The sequence below is a fragment of the Mustela nigripes genome, chromosome 4 (genome assembly GCF_022355385.1).
Source record: "Mustela nigripes isolate SB6536 chromosome 4, MUSNIG.SB6536, whole genome shotgun sequence".
NCBI classification, from domain to species: domain Eukaryota; kingdom Metazoa; phylum Chordata; class Mammalia; order Carnivora; family Mustelidae; genus Mustela; species Mustela nigripes.
The window spans coordinates 189,326,728-189,346,727 of NC_081560.1; the positions used below are offsets into that span (position 1 = coordinate 189,326,728).

The 20,000-nt window shown below is 56.6% G+C and overlaps 1 protein-coding gene across 13 annotated transcripts in view; it reads right to left on the minus strand.

Moving 5' to 3' along the window:
- EBF3 (EBF transcription factor 3) overlaps positions 1-20,000 on the minus strand; it is a 117,118-nt gene that overhangs the window by 12,004 nt on the left and 85,114 nt on the right. For all 13 annotated transcript variants that reach the window (XM_059398836.1, XM_059398833.1, XM_059398830.1 and 10 more), the window contains exons 9-11: positions 18,809-18,939; positions 18,188-18,314; positions 916-1,004 (exon numbers count right to left, since the gene is read on the minus strand). In XM_059398836.1, coding sequence (XP_059254819.1) covers positions 916-1,004; positions 18,188-18,314; positions 18,809-18,939 — 347 coding nt within the window. The remainder of the gene's footprint in view (positions 1-915; positions 1,005-18,187; positions 18,315-18,808; positions 18,940-20,000) is intronic.

Here is a 20,000-nt window from a genome sequence, read left to right on the forward strand (position 1 = left end):
ATCCGTCGCTAACATGTTCACAAATTAAAAAGGAGCCTAATGATATTGCTTTATGTTCACGCTGAGCATTAAAAAGGTAATGTCTAAAAGGTTTTATTGTGTTAATAAAACTCAGAGGTGGTCAAGACTTGGGCGCACACAGGGACGGAATGTAAAATAATCAGTCATAATGTTATGACTTCATTTTTCGTTTTGTGTGTGCAACTCTGCCTTGAAAATTGGAGATGGCTTCTAAAGAGAGAGAGAGACAAAATTATATCAAAGGAGAGGGAAAATTATAAGCCTGACTTATCTTTAATGTTATACATCAAAATGAAATTCCTGTGATACGTGGCGTGTGCACAAACAACACGGGCAGCTTTTGTCTTTGTTGAATTTAAATGAAAAGTCCCCCTAGATATTAATATGTGGACTTCATTTGTTAGCCTGCTAAGTCAGGGACTTATAACAAAAGCTTTGTAAACAAAAGATTAAACTGAATCGAGCTTTAGAAAATGAAAGGAAAACACGAGTCAAGTAATCACAGATCAGTCTGGGGCTGCTCAGATTGAAATCAGCGCGGGCTACTGGAGTGGAAAATGTTTAATTGAACTATTTCATTACGCGGAAGTTTATGTCCCCCCTTGCAGAATCCAAAATATTTGTATCAGAAAAGCCTGTCTTTTCCTCCTCCAAACAGATGGAGACGAGACGTGAGCCCGGTGACCGCGGCGGTCCCCACTCCGTCACCCTGCGCCTGCCTCGGACGGGCCGGGGCACGGGCCGGGGTCGGCTCCCCACACCTGCTGCCGGTCTTGCCGTGGGGGCGGGGCCCAGGGCACCTGGGAGCCCCCCTTCCCAGAGCACCTGCTGCCCCCAAACCGGAACCGGCCCGGTGGCGGACCCGCGCAGGGCGCCACTTGCTCTTTTACTAACCTTGGGTAACCTTTCGGGATCACCCGGATGTCTCGGGATCACTTTCTGCAACCTCTGAAAGCCGTAATCTATGGTTGGTTCATTAAGGGCTGTAACAGGACACAGAAATGTAGGTCAGGTTAATTACTTTTATGTCATCCACTACGCGTTTATTGCACGCTTACAAATAAATGTGTGACTCTCCTTTCCCGACGCGCTCGGAGGCCAGCACGCCCCCCACCCCCCGAACGCTCGCTCCGTCTTAAGGAATGGATTTCCCCCCTCTCTTTTGCACGTAAAAGCAATGATTATTTCTAATCTATAATTAGACGGGAAGAAAGTCAAAGGGTTACTCGATCTATTGCAAGAATGGCCGTGCAGGCAGAAAGTTGCAAGTCTCGGGGCCATATATAGCAATCACCACAGTCATGATCACTGTCTACATCATGTGGTGCTTTCCACCCTGGCCAGGGATTTATGGGAAACTGGCAATTATGACATATGTCTGGCTATTGCTAGGTTCAGATTTATCCCTGTGGTCCTTTTCTGTCTAGCATATTGCCTGAGTGCAAACCAGGCAGGAGGAGCACTTATTCTTGCAAAGCTTTAATAATCTGTGAATGGCTGACTACAAACTGATGTAGAGCGCTATCATTCCACCAGCCTCACGGAATTGCCGGCCACAAATAGTAATTAATCTTTTTATCCCTCAAATTGTAATTTTGACTATGAACTGTGCGCGGCCATAAATCAGCGGCCCGCGCGCTGTATACAGTGCATGAATCACGGCCGGGACTCCGTCCGACCGCACACTCTGTGTTTAACAAGCTTTATAAGGAGCCATTGGGCTTTATTATGGCTCTGCCTGACTCCAACAAAAACTGAGCCCGGAGGCCCGGGGACGTGAGTTAAGATGAAAATACTTATTAGAGTACATTACTTCTTGATGTAGATATCGTTTTCCGCGGAGTCACGCCACGGAGCGTGGCACGACATAAATCAGGGGGTTTTCGGAGACTAATAGGACCTGCCGCCATCTATTCATTGCGCAGTCCCCAATCTGGGCCGTCACTCATTAGTCAGCACGTAATTTGATGATTAACAGCACCGACTCAGCGGGTCCGCAAGCGTGCGGGGAGCACAAAGGTGCCGGTTTCGAGGAACGAGGTTAGAGGCGCTCTCTGGAAGCGCTCTCCGAAACAACTGGTCACCGCTTCTCCGTGCGCGCCCGTGTCAACCCCCGTGGCGGGTCCCAGGCGCGGCAGGGCCGGAAGCCTCGCGGCTGGATAACACGCCCGTGAGCTGAGGGCCACAATGCGATCTGACATTCTATCATACATCCCGGAGACAAAGGTCCGCACAGGAATGTGAAGTAAGACATTTTCTTGTTAATAAAGCATTGATCCGACGTATTGATTTTACATGACATGGCTTTGGCTGCGATTCTGCCCTCCTTTTTCTTTGCAAACAGTAAAGCTCGTCAGAATGCCTCGGCGTGTGTGACACGGCAAAATTCCTAACTCTCTGTGATGTAAATTCTATATGTGTAAAACCACTTCATAATCAAACCATTAATCATCAGAAGCTGTCAGCGTTGACTTGGGGGACAATTTGTCATGTCTCTGCCCCGGCCAGGACAAGGGTGTCATGGCAAAAGTGCAGCACGGCCGCCGGGCCGATGGGCCTCACCCAGAGACTGGGCCCGAAAAGGCTTAGATAAAGTCTCACATTTCTTGATGAGGGAACAAAAAGGGGGCCCACTGTGCATCTCGGACATGTCCGGGTTTCTCCTCTCCCCCAGCTAATCGCCATGACGGTCTGACTTCATGAATCGGCCTGATGAAAGGTGATCAGAAAAGACAGATGAGCGGCCGCTATTGATTTCATGCAAATGGCCCTGACAGGTGATGGGCACTTTAATGCAAGCTTTCAGAAGCTTTATGACTTGTAATAACCATACACTCTCATTCTGGGAGAGACATTTTCCGATGTTTCCGTAGAACTGATCATTCTCCTCCTAGGACCGCGACGACTCTGAAGCGGTGTGAGTACGAGGCGACCTTTGACCTCTCCCCGCGGCCCGAGGTGGCCCGAGGTGCTCCCAACTCGCGCCGCCAAGAGCAAGCTGGGCGCGCCACCCTGCGCCTGCCTCGGACGCTCTTGGAAGAGGCCCTGCCGCTGTGGCCCTGGCGGATCCCCACCACCCCCTCCCCACCCCCAGGCCAGGCCGGGCCCCACAAAGGGCTGGGGCGGGGTGGGCACCGCAGGGGCAGCCTGAAATCCCACCCGGGCCGCTGGGCTCGGCTCCGGGACACCCGAGGAATTTAACATGGGAAGAATTAGAAAAAATGGCCCTGGTCTTCTGACGCCGGGAGGAGTGGCCCACGCTCGTGGTTCACGGAGGCTTCCAAGAGCCCGTGGTGGCTTCAGAACAGCCGCCCTCCGCGGGGCCTTCCGAGAGCCGTGCTGCCCGGGAGCCCGGCGTGCGGCACCTGGCGGGCCCAGGAGCCGCGTGGACGTCCCCGGCAAATGCCGTGCGTGGAGGAGAAAGCGCAGGTCCCTGCGTGCACCCCGCAGCCATCGGCTCGCCGAGTGGACGGGCGAGGGCCCAGCCGAGCCAGGGCAAGGCTCCGGCACGTCCAGTCACAGAGCACCGAGCCAGGCCAATCAATACCACTTTCCTGTTTCAGAACTGGGTAATTATGAGGGGGAGAGATTGCCTGACCTTTCACCTGCACTGCATTACTTTGCTGATATTAAGATAAATTGCCTGATTTTGGGTAAACATATGCTGCAATTCAAACTGTCAGCACTGGTTTGCTCAGGAATAATTTGTATTGATCTCCCGGCTTCTTCCCAATTTTGCTTACTGACCTCGTGGATAATTAGAGAAGGAGCCTTGGGTGAGCTCAAGTCGGGGATGAGGAAGAAATATGAAGGAGAATAAAGCAAATTTGTTTTATGTTAATATTTGTGGGTCCTCCTGCCGCCCTCACATCTGTCAGCATCGGGAGAGCCGTAAATTAATGTACTTGGTTCCTGAGCAATTTATTCCGAGGAATAATGTAGCAGCTTGCTTAGTGTCTGAACATGTGTCACTGGGTTAAATTAATTTAAACTCTGCCTTAAACACAACAAAAACAAATGTTATTTTCTGCTAAAGGGGAAAAAAACAAGACATTCCTCAAAACCTGTTCTAAGCTTCCAACGTACCGCGCGGGGGTCTGTGCGTCTGCGTCGGAGACGGTGAGTTTCGTAATAAGCCGCCTCCCCGCTCCCCGGAAGTAATTAGTGCCCATTATTTGTTCCGAATTCAAATCTTGCTACGATGGGCCGCTGCGTATAAAAGAGACGGATGTGTGCGCAAAATTATATCATTTAAGATGTGTCAGATTATAAGGCTGTTGTATCAAAAGTCATAAAACAAATCTCCCTTGTGAAATATCTCTTTATTAACCGTGCCATAAGATATTAACATTCCTCATTTAGTGGAGGGCCTTTTATCTGTTTCAAATACATTATTCGTCCTTTTAGAGATAAACTGTATTAATATCCATTTGAGTAGGCTACCGCGGCCTAATGCATAGTAATTTTTGTTGGAGAGCTTTTATTTTAGAATAAGAAAATTACACAGCAATAAAACCTGAATGAATCAGAAGCTAGAACAGCCAGGAATCACATTCCATGCCAAATGGGGCAAGCAATCAGGCAGCCCGTAAAAGCCAGATATCCGGCTCTCCTACGCAGGCCAGCATCCAGCGTGGGCCATACACACGGAGCCCGACATGGCCACAGACAGCCCGGGACTCCTCCACGCCGCAGCAGCCTACAGCGCGGGGCGGATGCGTATTTAAATATATCTGAGTGTACCAGCGTTAATCTTGTTACTTTACATGCATTAAAGTCCTAACAGAAGCAGCATCCTAAATGTTTAAGTCATGCCCACAGACTGGGGGATCCATCATAGTGCAACTGAGAAAATGTTAACCGTCTGTGATGTGAGCTGAGGTCGGGACCGCCAGAGCGCACAGGGCGGCAGAGTGCGGCAGCGGGCAGCGGGCCTGGGCCACATCTGCGGCCGCCACGACCCTGACCGACCAGCCCGGCGCGATCAGAACCATGCCGACCGGTCCAAGTCGGCGGCCTTTTCGTGCCTGGGACCTACACGGCCCAGTGCTCCTTGTGATGGCTTCACGGAGCCATCCAGCCCTGCCCTGAGGTCTGTGTTCATGTCTAATCCCCCCAAAATGTGTATGATCATCTCATTAGGCTCAAACAGCATGTCTATGAGGGCATAATCCTGCTCAGTTAAGCAAGGGGACGTGCCCAGGGCCTTGGAGTTGATCACACGCCAGCAAAACCGCAGCCTGGAGAACATGGATATTTGGGGCCAGTGGTGTTTTCCTACAAAGAGCAGCTCCAGGACAGACCGTTACCTGACATTTATTAAGCAGCTACTATGTGCGGCGGGGCGGGAGGGCTTGGCTGTGGGACAGCTGCCTCTGAGGGCTCCAGGGAACGGCAGTCATGAGCAAAGGTCACCCCTCGGTGGTGGTGGCCATGGTGGCGGTGTGGTGGGCTGCCTGCCCAGGGCACAGGGTCCTGTACCTGCCCCTCGGCTGGCCGCACCCTGCCTGCTCCCAGAGATGGGCTGTAGCAGGAGGGAGGGAGGCTTCGGGGTCACAGAGCTCCCCTGTGGTGGCCACCTCCTGCCCTGCCCGGCCGGGGAGACCGGAGGACCAGCCCAGCATGCGCCCCAGACTAAGCGCTCTTCCAGCCACGCTCCTGGTTTTAAAAGCAGCGGGCTTTCCGCGCTCCGGGGTGGGGACACTCGCAGGTAGGAAACGCGCCAGCTTCCGCGTCGCCTCTCTATGGTTTAAGCGGAAGCCCGGCAAGCTCAGAAAGGTAGAGCAAGTTTTAGGTTTAGCACAGACGTTCCTGCTGCCTGAAAAACCTGCCCACGACAATAAAAACAGGAAGACATTCATTTGCTTCATTCCAGCTGCTGGTTGGAGCTATTAAATGAGTTCCAGTTTCATTTCAATAATGACCATCTTCCTGTAACTTCCCAATCTCGCATTTGTCATGGTGCAGTCATGTTCCCGCTACAAACAGATCCTCATAATGAGGCAGTTTTTCACATTAGCAGCATAACTACATAATAAGAACATCTGCAGTTCCTTTTCCGAGGGACGAGAGCGCGCTTCGAGGAAGGCAACAGGGATTGTTAAGTAAGATCGAGTGTGTTTCACTACCAGGACGCCCGGACCCTGCCCCGACAGACTGCAAGCCTTCAGTGTGCCTGAATGAACACAGGTTGTAATGTGTAAAAATTAAATAAAGTAAAATTAAATTGCTCAATACAAAGACATCCCTCTAGAGGGTGTTAGTGATTTCAGTGACAAAGTGCTATTTGCTGACAAGTAGTTTACACATTAACCAGCTGAATCCAAGGGGGGAAAATGCCAATAGCAATTATATCACCTTGAGGTTATTAAATGTCCCACTGATAAGTAACTAGGTGAACTTGACCAGGTGATAAACACTGCTGTGAGGAAATGATCGCACAGTGAAGAATGTTTCTCTGTCCTGCTGTTTCTCCAGATAGCTTTTCTTTCAAAAATGACTGTATACAAAGTTGCATTAAAAAATGTGTGGCCGCTGAGGACGAAACTGGGTACTTAGCTCCCCCCAGCACCTCGCGCCCCCCCGGCCCCTGCCCCCATGCTGCCCTCACTCCAAAACGTCACGCCAGGTCTGCAAAGGCCTGTTTTCTCTCCCTTTTTTAGGCGTTAAAACGACGCTAAGTCCTCCACTTCATCATCAACTGTCTCCTCCAAGCGCATTTCATCTATAAGAAATTCAGATGCTCGGGAAATTAAAATTTCAAAGATCTGCTGCAAAAAAAAATCAATGGGGCGAGATCAATGCTCATAGAAATTTCATGAACTTTGAACTGATCCGGGATGATGATGAGAGATGCCTGGAGTTTCAGGCGGCCGACGGCTCGGTGCGGGTGAACGGCGGCCGGTGCGGCAGAGAGGACGGCCGCCGTGCGGATGGGTTTTCGCTTTCATATTTTGTCCGACAAAAAAATTAATTTTTAGTCTATTTCAGTAACAAGCAAAAATAGAAAAAAAAAATCTGCCTTCCCGACGCGACGTGTAATACCCCCACTTCTTAAGAACACCTAATGCTTTGCACGTTAACGCGCCTACGAAATGAAATCGGTTCCCTTTGCAGCCGATTGCAGGTGCAAATTAATATTGTAAAATGAAGATCAATACACAGACAGGGCCAGATCAATACCGGCTAAATTATTGCTGCATTTTCCTCCTCATTCAAGATGAGTTGTGTTTTCCTCTCAAAGTCAATACTTTGCAGCTTTTCTCATTAATTTCTCAATAAATTTGGCAATGAATTTCAATCACAGAACTCGGCAGGGTGAGCCAGGCATTGTGGCGTGCCTGGGAAACACAAAGGCCACGGCAGCCGGGCCTCACTCACCAAGGGTGCTGGCCCCGAGAGCCACCCACCCCCGACCCCAGCCCGGCCCCCATGGTGGGAGCAAATGGGAAGACTCCGGGTCACCCGTCGTGGGCGCCCAGCAGCCTACCCCGGGGTGCCCTCCCCGGCGTGACCTGGCTTTCCCAGCATCCCCGCCGCCGGCAGGGGCAGCTCCGACCGGCCCGGGGTCAGCCTCCGGCTCGCACAGCCGCTACCCCAGCAGCCCCTCCGACTCAGCAGCTGAAGGGTACTTCCTGGAAACAAGACCTCTAAGGATGGGAAAAGTGCCACACTTGACTTCTAATTGTAAGTCAGGCACCTCCGCATTGGAGCGGGGAACGTGTTCGGGTATTCACGCCGACAGCCCGAGCCGGCCTGTGCACAGGGACCCGCCTCCATTCACCGGCGCCTGGCAGCGGACGGCGGCATTGTGATGTGGCACCGAACGCAGAAAAGGGGACAGCTCCTCTTCCTTGTTCCCAAAATAACACCCGTGCCGACAACTTCTGGACTGCGCTCAAGCCATGCTGTTTACATCCCTCAAAGAATGCGCAGGATCCCAGCTTTTGTAGTCATGTGGGAACGGCACCTACCCAGCCCAGCCCGCGGCTGAGGAAACCCAGGTCCCATGGCCTATCCGCAGCTCTCACTCCTCGGGTGGCTTTCTGTCCCTGGGGACAGGGAGCCGGGAGCTGGGTCCCCGCGGTGGCAGCTCTGGGTGGGGAAGGGGTGCTGTCCTGGGAGCCCCTCCTCCCCCCACCAAGGCTGTTCTGATGCATGTGAGCGCCCTGTGCGCGTGCAAGGCCAGCGGTGCAAGCCTCCTGCGCGCGAGGGCTCGCCATGACCCGTCCTCCTGTCCTTAAAAAAGAAAAATTCCACTGTCCTGGTGCTGCTAACCCTCTTAGAGAGGCTTTTTCCAGGAAAGGGTCTTAAAATCCAAAGAGGCAACGTAACCCTCTGTGGAGAACCGTCCTGGCAATGGATTTGCACACTTTAAAGCAGCGTAAAATGTCCGTGCAGACGGAAGCTGAAGAATGAGCTGCCGCGGGATACCCCCTCCCGGGCCAGAGGGGCACCCGCGGCCGAAGGACGCCGCCCCGTGCTTCCGGGCACCCCGAGGGCCCACGCGCCCGCCCACCCACCCACGGGGGTCATCCTCCTCCCGGGAGGCGGGGCCATCCCCCGTGTCCCTGCCCCTGCCCCACTCCACACGAGTGCACGGAGCTGCTCAGAGACATGGGCCTGTGGGGCTTCCTGAAGAGAGAGACCCGCGCACAAGGGTCACACCACTTTGGACTCCGAGAAGCCACAGTGAATGGAACGCTGCACCCGTCCACTCAAAAACTCGTTTCTGAGCGTGCGGCAGCAGCGTCGCCCGTGAGGTCCCAGCGTCGGCGCGCTGAGGTCTCTCCGAACAGAGGAACGGTACTGAGTCACGCACAGGAACGACGCCCTGAGGCGACCCTGCATGTGGCCTCCGACACAGGGCGCGGAGGGAAAGACGTGGGTCCCCGTGAGATGCCCGGAACAGGCGGCGTGCCCAGCGGGAGGTGGAAGGGGTGCCTGGGAGCCGCGGGTGCAGGGGGAGGGCGGGAGGAGCCGGGAGCGATCGCTGGGGCAAGCGCGGTTCCTCCCGGTGAGATGAAAGTGCTGAACCAAAAGCAGTCGCACACGCTTGTGAGTGCGCTACAGCCCACGCACCGGACAGTGGGCGGGACTCTGTGAACCACAGCTGCACAGACATCTGGATTTTAAACGAAGTGGGCATTGCTGATCGGGCTTAGAACACGCACGCCGGCTACCCCACGGAGGGAAACTGCTCCGAGCACGCCGGCCGGACACGGGCTGCCGCGTCTGCAAGAAGGAGAGAGGCCCGTGCCCGAGAGCGGCAGCCACGGTGTGGGGACGGTGTGGGGACCGCGGGGAGGAGGGCCGGCCTCGCACTCGGAGCCGCACGTGGCTTCCCGCACCACCGCCTCTGCAGTCTCCACACAGACTCTCTACATCCTGGTTTTCCTGGACAGGAATGTTCTAAGGCAAAGTCTTTAAAGACCTCACCGAGGTGAACGTAAATCCTGGACTCCCCCAGCCATGGTCCTCGAATGTGGGATTCTGGGTCTGGGCTCACGCAGGACAGCCCTGTGTCTGCACAAGAGGCCACGCTGTACTGGGATCAGAAGCGCTCTGTGGCCTCTCGGGGACTCCCTGCCACCCTGGCCCTGGCCGCTCGGGCGCTCCCCCAGATTTGCTCTGTCTGAGCTCACACCTGGCCTGCGCTCTTCCCTCTGCCGGGAAAACCTCACCCCTACTCCCTGCACCCAGGGAAGGGGGGGGGCATCTGGCCCCTCCCCCACAGCGTCTCTGCTGGGAGGTCTCCTGCCTGAAAGACCCACGGTCCCTCCGCTGTCCCTTCTCTCGTAGAATCAGCACCTTTCCGGAGTTCACTTCTCTACGTCCTGTTCATGCCCATGAGCCTCGGAGTCCCCGGGATCGTACACGCAGCTCCGTTCGCTGAGAGCCGCCCGGAGCCGGAGTCAGGCTGCCAGGAAGAAGGCGCAGCTCCTTCCTCAGGTGAGGGTCCCCCTGCCCAGGGCCACCCGGCCCCATCACCTCTCAGAGCAGCTGCTTCCCTCCTCTCTAGCGCCTGCGGTGCCGGAGCAAGTACCTGCCGCAGGCGGGCGCCGGGAACCCCTGGACGCTTCTGGACACCGAGCGCAAGGCCGGGTCACGCTGACGGGAAGCTTCAACGTCACACCCCGGGCCGCCACGTTCACCTTCCTTGTCATTCCCGCGGGCTCATCTTCCGAGGGCAGAGGGGCAGAGGACAGGAGTGATGCGAGCGGCGGCAGCGTTCTTGGCCGGTGAAGAGCAGGGGTGCGTGGGGACGGGTGGGGTGCAGGGCTCGGGCGCGACAGGCTGGGTTCACCACCACGGCGCCGGACCAAGCCCACGTGACCTGGGGCACGGTCGCGGAGGCTGTGCCGACAGGTCGGCGGGAGCTCCCCACGGGCAGGGAACCGCGCGGCGCTCCGGCCCACACGTCACGCACGTGTCCCTTGCCTTCGTGGTGTTTAAATGAGTCACCCCTGAATTGACCTCCATGGTCACTGGTGACGAGCACACACGGCCATTTACAGGCTGTAGCTGGGGAATACCCAGTGGTCCGACGCCAAGCTCGCGGCGAAGTGTCCATCGGCGCCACCCCCGTCGCGAAGGTCCTGCTCCCACAGAGGTGCTGGAGTGGCTCCCTTGGCCTGGAGGCGTGTCTGCCAGCCCAGCACCACGGCGCCTGGAAGCTCCCCTGGGAGGTTTCCAGACTGGGGACGAGTCCGTTAGGAAAAGCACGAGCTGGTATCCAGCGCCAAAGCTGGAGTGATTTTTGCAGTGAAGCCTCTGGCTGCCACCAGCGCCAGCGCCCAGAGTCACAAGAATGGGGAGGAGGGTTGCACGTTGCAGGCCACCAGCCCCTCCTCTCACCGGCCACTGTCCATGGGGCTGTGACAGGGAGGGCCCAGGGGCATCCAGCCAAGGGCCTCCTCGTGGGAAAATGAGGGATGACAAGTTGGAGAAGGAATCCAGCAGAATCCCCCACATCCAACTGCCTTGGTGCCCTGACCTGGGTTCTCGAGGGTCCTGGATGCTCTCAGAGGGGGACAGGGCCCAGCCCCTGGGGCCCACGTGGTCAGGCAGTCGGACCTCCGTGTGTGGGAGATGTCAGGAAGGCTCGCCTCACGAGGACAGGGAAGGGGGCCATCCGCCTAGAGAGGAGCCACACCACCACCAGGCTGCCCCTGAAAGGAACTTTCTCCAAAGATTTACAGCAACGCTCACCACAGTCTGCAGTGGCCGGCGGTCTCCACGGCAGGTTCTGTATGTCAAATTTAACACGGTCCACAGTGAGCCTTCCTCGAGCACACGCGCCATCACACATGCCCTCAGGCCCCTTATGGAGCCAAGTTATTCCACAGGCTCAGCAGGAGCGTCTGCGAACTTCTGCTTTGGCGGGGAGGGGCAGAGCAAACAGCCCGCGTCACTAACAGCTTTCCACTTTGTTGGAAAACCCATTCTGCAAAAGGAATTGCTCGGTTTGGGTTTTCTACCATGAATTTAAAAGGCCCAACTGATGTGGATGATAATTTTTTAAAAGTACCTTGTCTCAGGCTGAGCTTCTGGGATCCGAGTCTCCACGCGGATCAAGTGTGTACGGACGGGTCTGCAGACCTTCCCCCAGCTAAAGCCGAGGGAGGCCCTGAGCTGCGGCAGCCTCCCGGTCCCCGTGCCCGGCACTCCCTGCTGGCCTCCAGCCCGCTCACCCCCCGCCCCATGCCCGATGTCCAGCCGCTCCGGCCAGGTAGGGGAAGCCCATGGCGCCCCGAATGTGGTGAGCCAGAAGGAAAATACAAATTAACAGTAGCACGTGTTCTGCTGCCTCCTGGGTCACCGCGTGACCGAGTCCATCTCTTGAGCGTGAAAAGGTCGGCACTGCTCCGCGTCTGGCTCCCGCTGACCCGTCTGCTCTGACAACGCCCTTGGTCTTCCCCGTTGAACTCGTGGGTTTTCGCCAACGTGGCCTGTGTGATCTTATTTTACCTCTTATCTCTGCTTTATTCTGCACTCGGGTGGACTGTGGTCACTTTGTTGTGCTTCTACGTGGTGGTCCCTGTGGTCCCCACCCCGGTGCCCTTCCTGAGCTGTTTCCAGAAGTATGGCCAGCATCCTTGCTGTCCAGAGACTTGAATGAAACCACCGCTCACGGTTCCATCGGGTCCCATAAGGCCCCTCCCCGGGGGCCCCTGGGCGGGCGGGGGAGCGGGACCAGGGACCCCGCCGGTGCAGGGGGCCGGGCGTGCGGACGGGGCCAGGCCTGCCGCCTCCGCCCGTCCACGTCTCGACAATCACTGAGTGAAACCCGGATGACCCTTTTGTCCTTTGGGGAAGATAAATGGCCGTCTCCTCTCTGCGACATTTTGTCGGGTTTGGTGCTGGAGAGTCAATACCTTCACCTTGACACGGAAACTTTGTGATTTATCAGTCGGCTTCCCTCCCGGGTTCGCGCGGCCCCGGAAAGTGCAGCCAATCGGGGCGCCGGGAGCCGACTTTGGTCACAGCCACTCGGAAAACCACCACAACCCCTCCGATGACAGACAAATGTGTCTTGTTAGCAACTGCCCAAAAGCGCTTGACTTGTACTAATAACAAAAAGGCCATGCTGGTCACCGTGGGTCCAAAGACGGAGCACCCTGTCACCAGCCTGGTTGGGAAATTAGCAAATAATGTTCTTTTCCTTGATAAATGGGTGACAGCTCCCTCTCACCAATCATTTTTAACATTTTGATGCATGCCTATGATCCCACTGGAGAAGCAGAAAAGTTTACTGGCCCTCAATTTTCAGATGATGAATGGAAGTCTCTAAGTGTGCGATTTCTGTATGAGGTATAGTTCATTTTAAGCAATTCTAGTAAATGGGTGTCACTGATTAGGACAAATAGTCTACTTGTGCAATAGCACAAGCGGTGTGTCTCATTCTCCCGGCCTCCTTCGAGACAGGAGAGAAAGGGACAGCCCTGACCCCGGGAGACCTCCCAGCGCCGCTCCCGCGGAGGGCACGCGGCCCAGTGTGCACACTCCCTGTGCCGACCCAGCGTGCCGGGCACACGAGCCGCTGGCAACCCAGGTCGTGCTGTACCATGCCGAGGAGACCGGGGGGCACTTCCCTTCCCCTGTGGCCCCAAGAGCCCTGCAAACGACCCCGGGGCGCACCCTGTCCCAGGCAACGGGCAACGGTCTGCCGTCTCCCGCCAACAGCTGAAGGAAGAACGGATGCCCCGGTGGGCTGGGTGAGGTCGGGCGAGGCGGCTGTCCCCGCCCTCCAGCTCTGGACAGGTCTGGACACGCCCCGAGCTGCACACACAGCCCCACGTGCCGCTCCTCACAGAAAGCCAAAGGCTGTTCCAGCACGGCCGCCGCCACCCATGGGTCCCCTCTGACAGCTGAGGAGGAACGGTGACACCCACCTGGGGCACTCACGGAGGGGAACAGATGGGGACCAGCCAAGACGCACAGGACCCCACCAGCCAGGGCAGGCCACTCGACAGGCCAGAAGCCTCCCCAAACCCCAGGGCCCATAATTACAGTATTTGTCTCTCCACGAGACCCACATACGTGGTCAAAAATCTGTAACTCCAGTAATCAGGGGCTCACATGGAAGTCTAGAAAGCAGGAGCACTAGGGCACCGTAAAAATAGCACGATCTGTGCGGCTCGATTCGAAAGCACTTGAGCTGCGGGTACAGGGAGTCTGTGCGCAGAGCGCCGGCCTGGGGGACGGCCGGGGGGTGCTGGCTGTGTCGAAGGCGTTACTGACTGTGCAGCGTGTCACCCTGCCATTGGCCGAACCAGCTCCGAATGCACACCAAAGACCTTTAAAACTCTTCAGAGACGTGAGTGCCTTTCAAGGAGGTGCCGGGAGGCGGGGTGAACGGGGGAAGCCTGCCAGAGGTGACCGGAGGCTCTTGGCGAGGAGACACCCCTCGCCCCGCCAGCGCCAGGACAGCACCTGAGGACAGCACCGTCCCTACTTCGACACGTCGCCCACTTAAGGTACCCTCTAACTTAAAAAAGAAAGCACACGCACAGAAACACAGACTGTTAGCCGTTACTGGCTGAGTAATGACGTCACGAGCCGGAAACTGAACACACGTCTTCATGCAGAAAACCATCGCTTTCACGTCCCCGTCAAGGAAATGCGGAGCAGACGCCCGGAGTCGAGGCCCGGTGGCACACGCCAACTGCCGATGCCTTGGTTAGGAGGGGTTTGGCCATCGGCAGGCAACATGTGGACTCCCGGTGCTTCGTGAGCACTTCTTTAAACATGCAGAAGAGACCTCTCAGGTGAGGCCAGCCACGCGTTCAGGTGCAGGAGGTCAGCGGGGAGCGCCCGCCACCCCAGCTGCACACCGGGATCCTGCGGAATGATGCTGGAAGGCCAGCCACCGCCAACCAGCCCCCGGCCCTTCAGCGGGACAGGAGAGCCTTCTGCCGTGTGGACACTGGGAGGAAACAGTGATGCCCACACTGGTGCAGGGACGCCTCCCACCTGGAAACGCGTCTGCTAACTTGTTCTCATTCTCACAGAATTCCAATTAGAAGCACACCGTTTCCAATTTGTCTTAATCGAGTAACACGGCGATGCCTATATTCTAATTAAAAAATAATTTCTTTCATTGCTCTTAACAGTTTGATGTGTTTCTCCTGGTGAAGTTGTACACGTGAACTTGTCCGGTTTGCCCTTTACCGTGAGTTTCTCAAGCAGGATGACTTGCCAGGGCTCTTTTAATTATTATCAAACAAGCAAACGATACACTCTTAGACAAATATTAAAACAAGCATTGCACTCAGTTATTAATTTGCACTATTCACTTTAAATGCAGCAAATATCTCATTAATTTAATTTTAGGTGCCCACCCGTTTATATCGCATTTTACAGTCTAAAAGGCAATTTACTATTAACTGGCAATTACATACAGAGTGATTGTTAATTCTGCTCCTAAGTGCTAGCCGCTTGAAAATTGTTCTCTCTCTCTAATTTTTGACCTTCTTACGACAGGGGTGAGGCACTCTGGGAATACAAAGGACTAGTATGGAAGAGCCGGACATGTCGTTTGTGACGCATTCTTTTAATTCGCCGTGCTAATCAAGTGAACTGCCACTGCCTCCCAAGGTAATTGTGCCTTTATAGTAGTTGAAAGCAGCAGCAGAAGGGTCTGGATGGACTGGCTTGGCCGACCTCCCCTTCCCAGGGCGGGGGCAGCAGAGAGCGCCCGCACCCACTCTGGGTTGACTAATCGGGTCTGGTTCTGAAAAATCTGGTGTTTCTCAGATCACTGTAAACAGATCATTTAGGCCTTTTGCCTCTGGCAGGCGGGCAGGGCCCCTCCTCTGCGCACAGGTCCATTATCCCAGGCCTGGCCTCCTCGCTTGCCCGGGAAGGTTCTCTGGAAGGGTGTCCCGGCAGCCTCCGGGGCTGATGGGAGCCAGATGCCCAGGGGACAGCGCCCTCCCTGAAGGGGCTGCCCGCGCGGGGTCCTGACGTCCAGAAGGGCTGGCTCAGTTTTCAGCGGGGGCAGCGCAATTCCCCGTGATTGCCTCATTGTCCCCGTCAATTTCAGGGCAATGCAAATCAGACAGAAGCTTCCAGGTCAGACAGGTTATGACCCCACCTTTCCTCTGCTCCCTGAGAGTGTACGGGCCCCATATCCCTTACACTGCGTTTGAAATGTATATTCCCGTTAATGATTGGGGTGTGGGGGGAGGCAGTAAATCAGCCTCCCGCTAGGAAAGGCTGAGCTCACTGAATGGCTTCATTGAAACGCCCATTTGTGGAAGAACTCGTGACAGAGGAAATCCCCAACGCCTTGGGCAGCAGGGGCCCCGGACCGGTGTCCCCAGAAGCCCAGTCTTGGGGTGCCCATGATGTCCACAGCAAAAACAGAAGCCAGCTTTGGGCTGACGGGCTCAGCAGGCCCTCACCCCAAGCGGGAAGGAGGGGAGCCCCCGGGGTGCTGGCGTCCCGCACAGAGAGCCGCCCCGACACCCAGCCAGCCTTGACCCCGAACACCAGGCCCTGCTCACGTGACACCAGCCCTCCCGCACTCAGTCCCTCCTGCGCTTGTTGCCAAAGCTCAGCCCGGCCCCGCGGCCATCCGCAGGCAGGGCTGTCCGTCTGGCCACTTTCAGCCACGCTCACTGTGGTGCCCTAAACCAACCAGGAACGCTAGGTCCTGTGGCAGACACAGGAGCCCACACATCATGTGGCTCACGAGCGGAGAGCAAACGTCTCCTCCTTGGAAGGACTGGGGACCCCGGTGGCCGTTACCCTGTCATAAAAGGTACCACACACCACACGCCCCCCCCGAGGCAGATACATCCCTCAGTTCTCCCCGACTCCCACAAAACCCATGGGGGGAGCCGAGGAGTGGGTAGGATGCAGTGGGGTCAGGAGGCCCAGAGTCCAGGTCCTCAGGCCCACACTGGGCAGAGCAGAGGCTCCCAGGGCGCAGCTCACTAGCCAGAGGCCCACGGGGGTGTCGTACCCCCAACAGGAAGCACTGCGTGGGGTGTGGAGAGGCTGCAGGGGCACGACAACAGCTCACACACAAGGCTGGGCCCACAGCAGGTGCTGGAGGCCCCAGCGGGCACAGGATGGGACTCTGGCCACTCCTCGCAGACACTGGCCCCATACTGCACCGGCCCCACAGGGCTCGCTTGTTGGAGTCGTATTGGGGCTCACTAGATGCCCACGTTTCAGAACTCCCGTATGCATGGGACACACTGGGGGCCTCGCAAACTAGAAGCGCTGCCCTTCTCAATGTCTGGGTTTTGCCAGGAAGCCAAGAGCATCTGGACTGCAGGACAGACCCAGGGACGGCCACTCAGAGCTCTATCGCTATAGGGACTTCCCTTGGTTCCTGCACAGTTCTGGGCTCTGGGAGCGTGTACTGGCCCCACAGGAGAAAGCGGACCGCAGTATGGGCACTCCTCCCCCAACCTTGACCACTTGGCCGGGTACAGGGTTTGGGGAAGACAGAGGAGGAAACTGCCCCCGCCGAGGACCCCAGGTGCCGCCGGCAGACAGGCTGCTGCCGGTCGGGCTGCCTCTGGGGACAATAGCCGTGGCTTTCCGAGAGGACCCGCATCCAGCCGTCCCCAGAGCTGACGCCGGGGCCTGTGGGAAGTGGTGTGGAGGAATTCACACTGTGCCGTTTTCTACCCACTCAACGCTTCCTACAGGGGGCAGTGGGGGAGTAACCCCCCTTCCCTCCTCAGACTCCTATGCGGAAGGCGCGGCTGCAGCCCCACAGCCACCGGCCTGATGGACGGAGATGCCCGCATCCCCGCGGGAGGCCAGACCCGCTCCAGGACCTCCCGTAGTCACTGGTGACAGCGTGGGACCCCAGCCCAGGCTCCCGGCATGGACGTCCCCTGCCTGCCCCCCTCACCACGCAAACACATTGAGGCCACACAGGAAAGAACAAGCACCCATCCCCATCCCCCACGTGGGGTGTAGCAGGGCCAGCCCATCCGTACGAACGCTTCTCCAGAGCTTTCGCAGCTGGCTCACACTGGAGACCCAAATGCCAAGATGCTTTGAGTTTATCAATGGTGTTTCCCAACAGCCACCTGGGATGGATCGTGTTAACTGAGTGTCCGCGTGGGCAGAGCCTCATGTAGGACCCCCTGGGGTAACAAACATGCCATTTAAGAGGTGACCCTTTTTGGTGACTCACGTTTGAGGCCCTCACAGAAAACGGGTCCTCTCTTAGAAACAGCAGAGGGCCCGGACAGACACCTGGCTTCACCAGCGGCCCGTCCATGACAGCACGTGTGGCCTCGGGCACGTGCTGGTGTGTCATCTCTGAGTCCCTGCGTGTGCAAGTGAGCGGCGGCACTGTGGGCAGCCACGCGGCGAGCGCATGGGCCAGGCACATGGGCAGCTGCCCGGGGAGGCCGGGGCTGACTTGTTGACAAGCCGGCCGCCTCATGCCGAGGCCCGAAGGCAGAGGGCCACAGATGCGGAGACGGGCCCCTGAGCTCACAGCCTGTGGGGGCTGCACCTGTCCTTGGCATCGCCAACTCAGGCGAGAATGTGGAAACCCTGCACCCCAATGACCCAACCCTCGGGGCCAAGGGGGCTTGGCCTGTCTGCCTGGGGACCCCACCTGTGCAGACTGCACTGGAAGGAGCCCCCCCCCCCAACCTGGCCACCAAAGTCAGAAGCATGAACTCACCAGTGTAGACAAACCGCCCAGGAGCACCTTTACAGAACTGCTTGGACTTGTAGGACAGGGTGACTTCAACGACTCCAGGAATGTGCCGTGGCGGGGTCTGCACCCGGATGGCGTGGGGAGTGATGAGCTACAAAAACCACACGTGAACAGGCTTTCAGAGGCGCTGGCCGGGGAGGGCAGGCACTTGTCGGGGGGGGATACAATTACCAAAATGAGCACAAATTGGACCATCAGCCCGGAATGCTCCCTCTTAGCTGTCACCCAGAGACGGGCCGACAGCGTTCTTTAAGAAAAGTATCTGCAAACCATCCCGGGTTTTACTTTGCAGGAAAGGCCACAGGGCATCATTCATATGAAAATTGCCACCATATGTCTCCTTAAACCTGCTTCTAGTAATTCTAGCACTAATTGTCCCAGCGCACGGGGGACCTCAGATCTGAAACCCCAAGGTCGGGGGGGGGGGGGGGCGGGGCTCCATGCCCACCCACCGGAGAAGCCTCAAGTTCCGGGGGCCTGCGCGACAGGGTGCCCGGCATCCATGCACCGCGCCCGCCACGGACAGCCGGCCACACGGCTCAGGGTACAGCTCCAGCCGGACGCAGCCCGGGCGCACAGGCTTACCTCGCTCCACACCAACATGGTTCCGAACACGACTTGCAGGCCGTCAAAGAAGTTGTCTCCGATTATGATCACGGTGGCTCCCCCCGTGGTCCAGCCTTCACTGGGGCTGATGGCCTTGATGCACGGAGTGGCTGCTCGCACAAGACAGAGAATGCACCCCTTAGCGCCCCGGGCCCGGCTCCGACCACTCCGCCCGCCAAGGGTCGTGCCGGCGCAGCAGGACGAGAGCAGGCCCGCTGCTCCGGGCGGCACGCAAAGGGCAATCGTACATCAGCATGTTGATGTGTTTAAAGCAAACTATTAAATGTTTTATAAAGCAAAGGCCAAGCCACAGAATACGGGTGAGCAAGGGAAAAAAAAAACTGGCTTGATATAGCAAATTATATGTCAGGGCAAATATGACTATTACAAATGATTAAGCATTGCGTGCATGTGGCATGTCGATTTATCTGCTTTGCTGTACAGATCTAAGCAGAGTCAATCAGAAGGTTGTCGAGGGCATGGAAGAGCAAATGCCTTGCATTTCGATTCCTCATAAGCAGCTAATTGGGTTGGGTTTTTTCATCCGCGAACTTTGCCTTTTGGTTCAAAACTTCATTTTCCTCTGTCACTCCACAATTACTACTTTTCACTTTTCATCAGGAAAAAAAAAATCAAAAGCACTATATTAATACTTTTGTCAAAGGTACACATTTTACATCTAATATTGTTTGTCGACAGGAGTCCCCGAGCCGCTGGCCTGACCTCTCTTTGTCTCGCGGGCCCTCACATTTGCATGAGTTATTACAATGGCCTGCCAGGCGGCCCTGCTGGGGGAGGGGAGACAGTGGCAGAGGGCGGGCGCAGGGGGAGAGGGAGGAGGGCAGGAGGCCCCACGCACCGCACGGCTCCCTGCGGCCCGGCGGAGGCCGGAGCTGGGGCCGAAGGCTGCAGCCTCGCGGAGGCCGCTTTGTTCTGGCCTCGGACGGCCCCCCTTCTACATGGTGTTGGCAGAGCTTGACTGACGCCTCTGACGGCCTCTGGCAGGCCGACCTCACGCAGAGGAGGAGCTCCTTACACATGTGCTGGCTGTTCTGGTAGAAGGCTCTGGGCATGCTCTCTCCTGCCTGCCCGGACCGAGCCACCGGCCTCGAGGCCCTGGGCCCCGACCCCCTTTTTACCTTTGGTAGACAGAGAAGGATGGACAACGTCC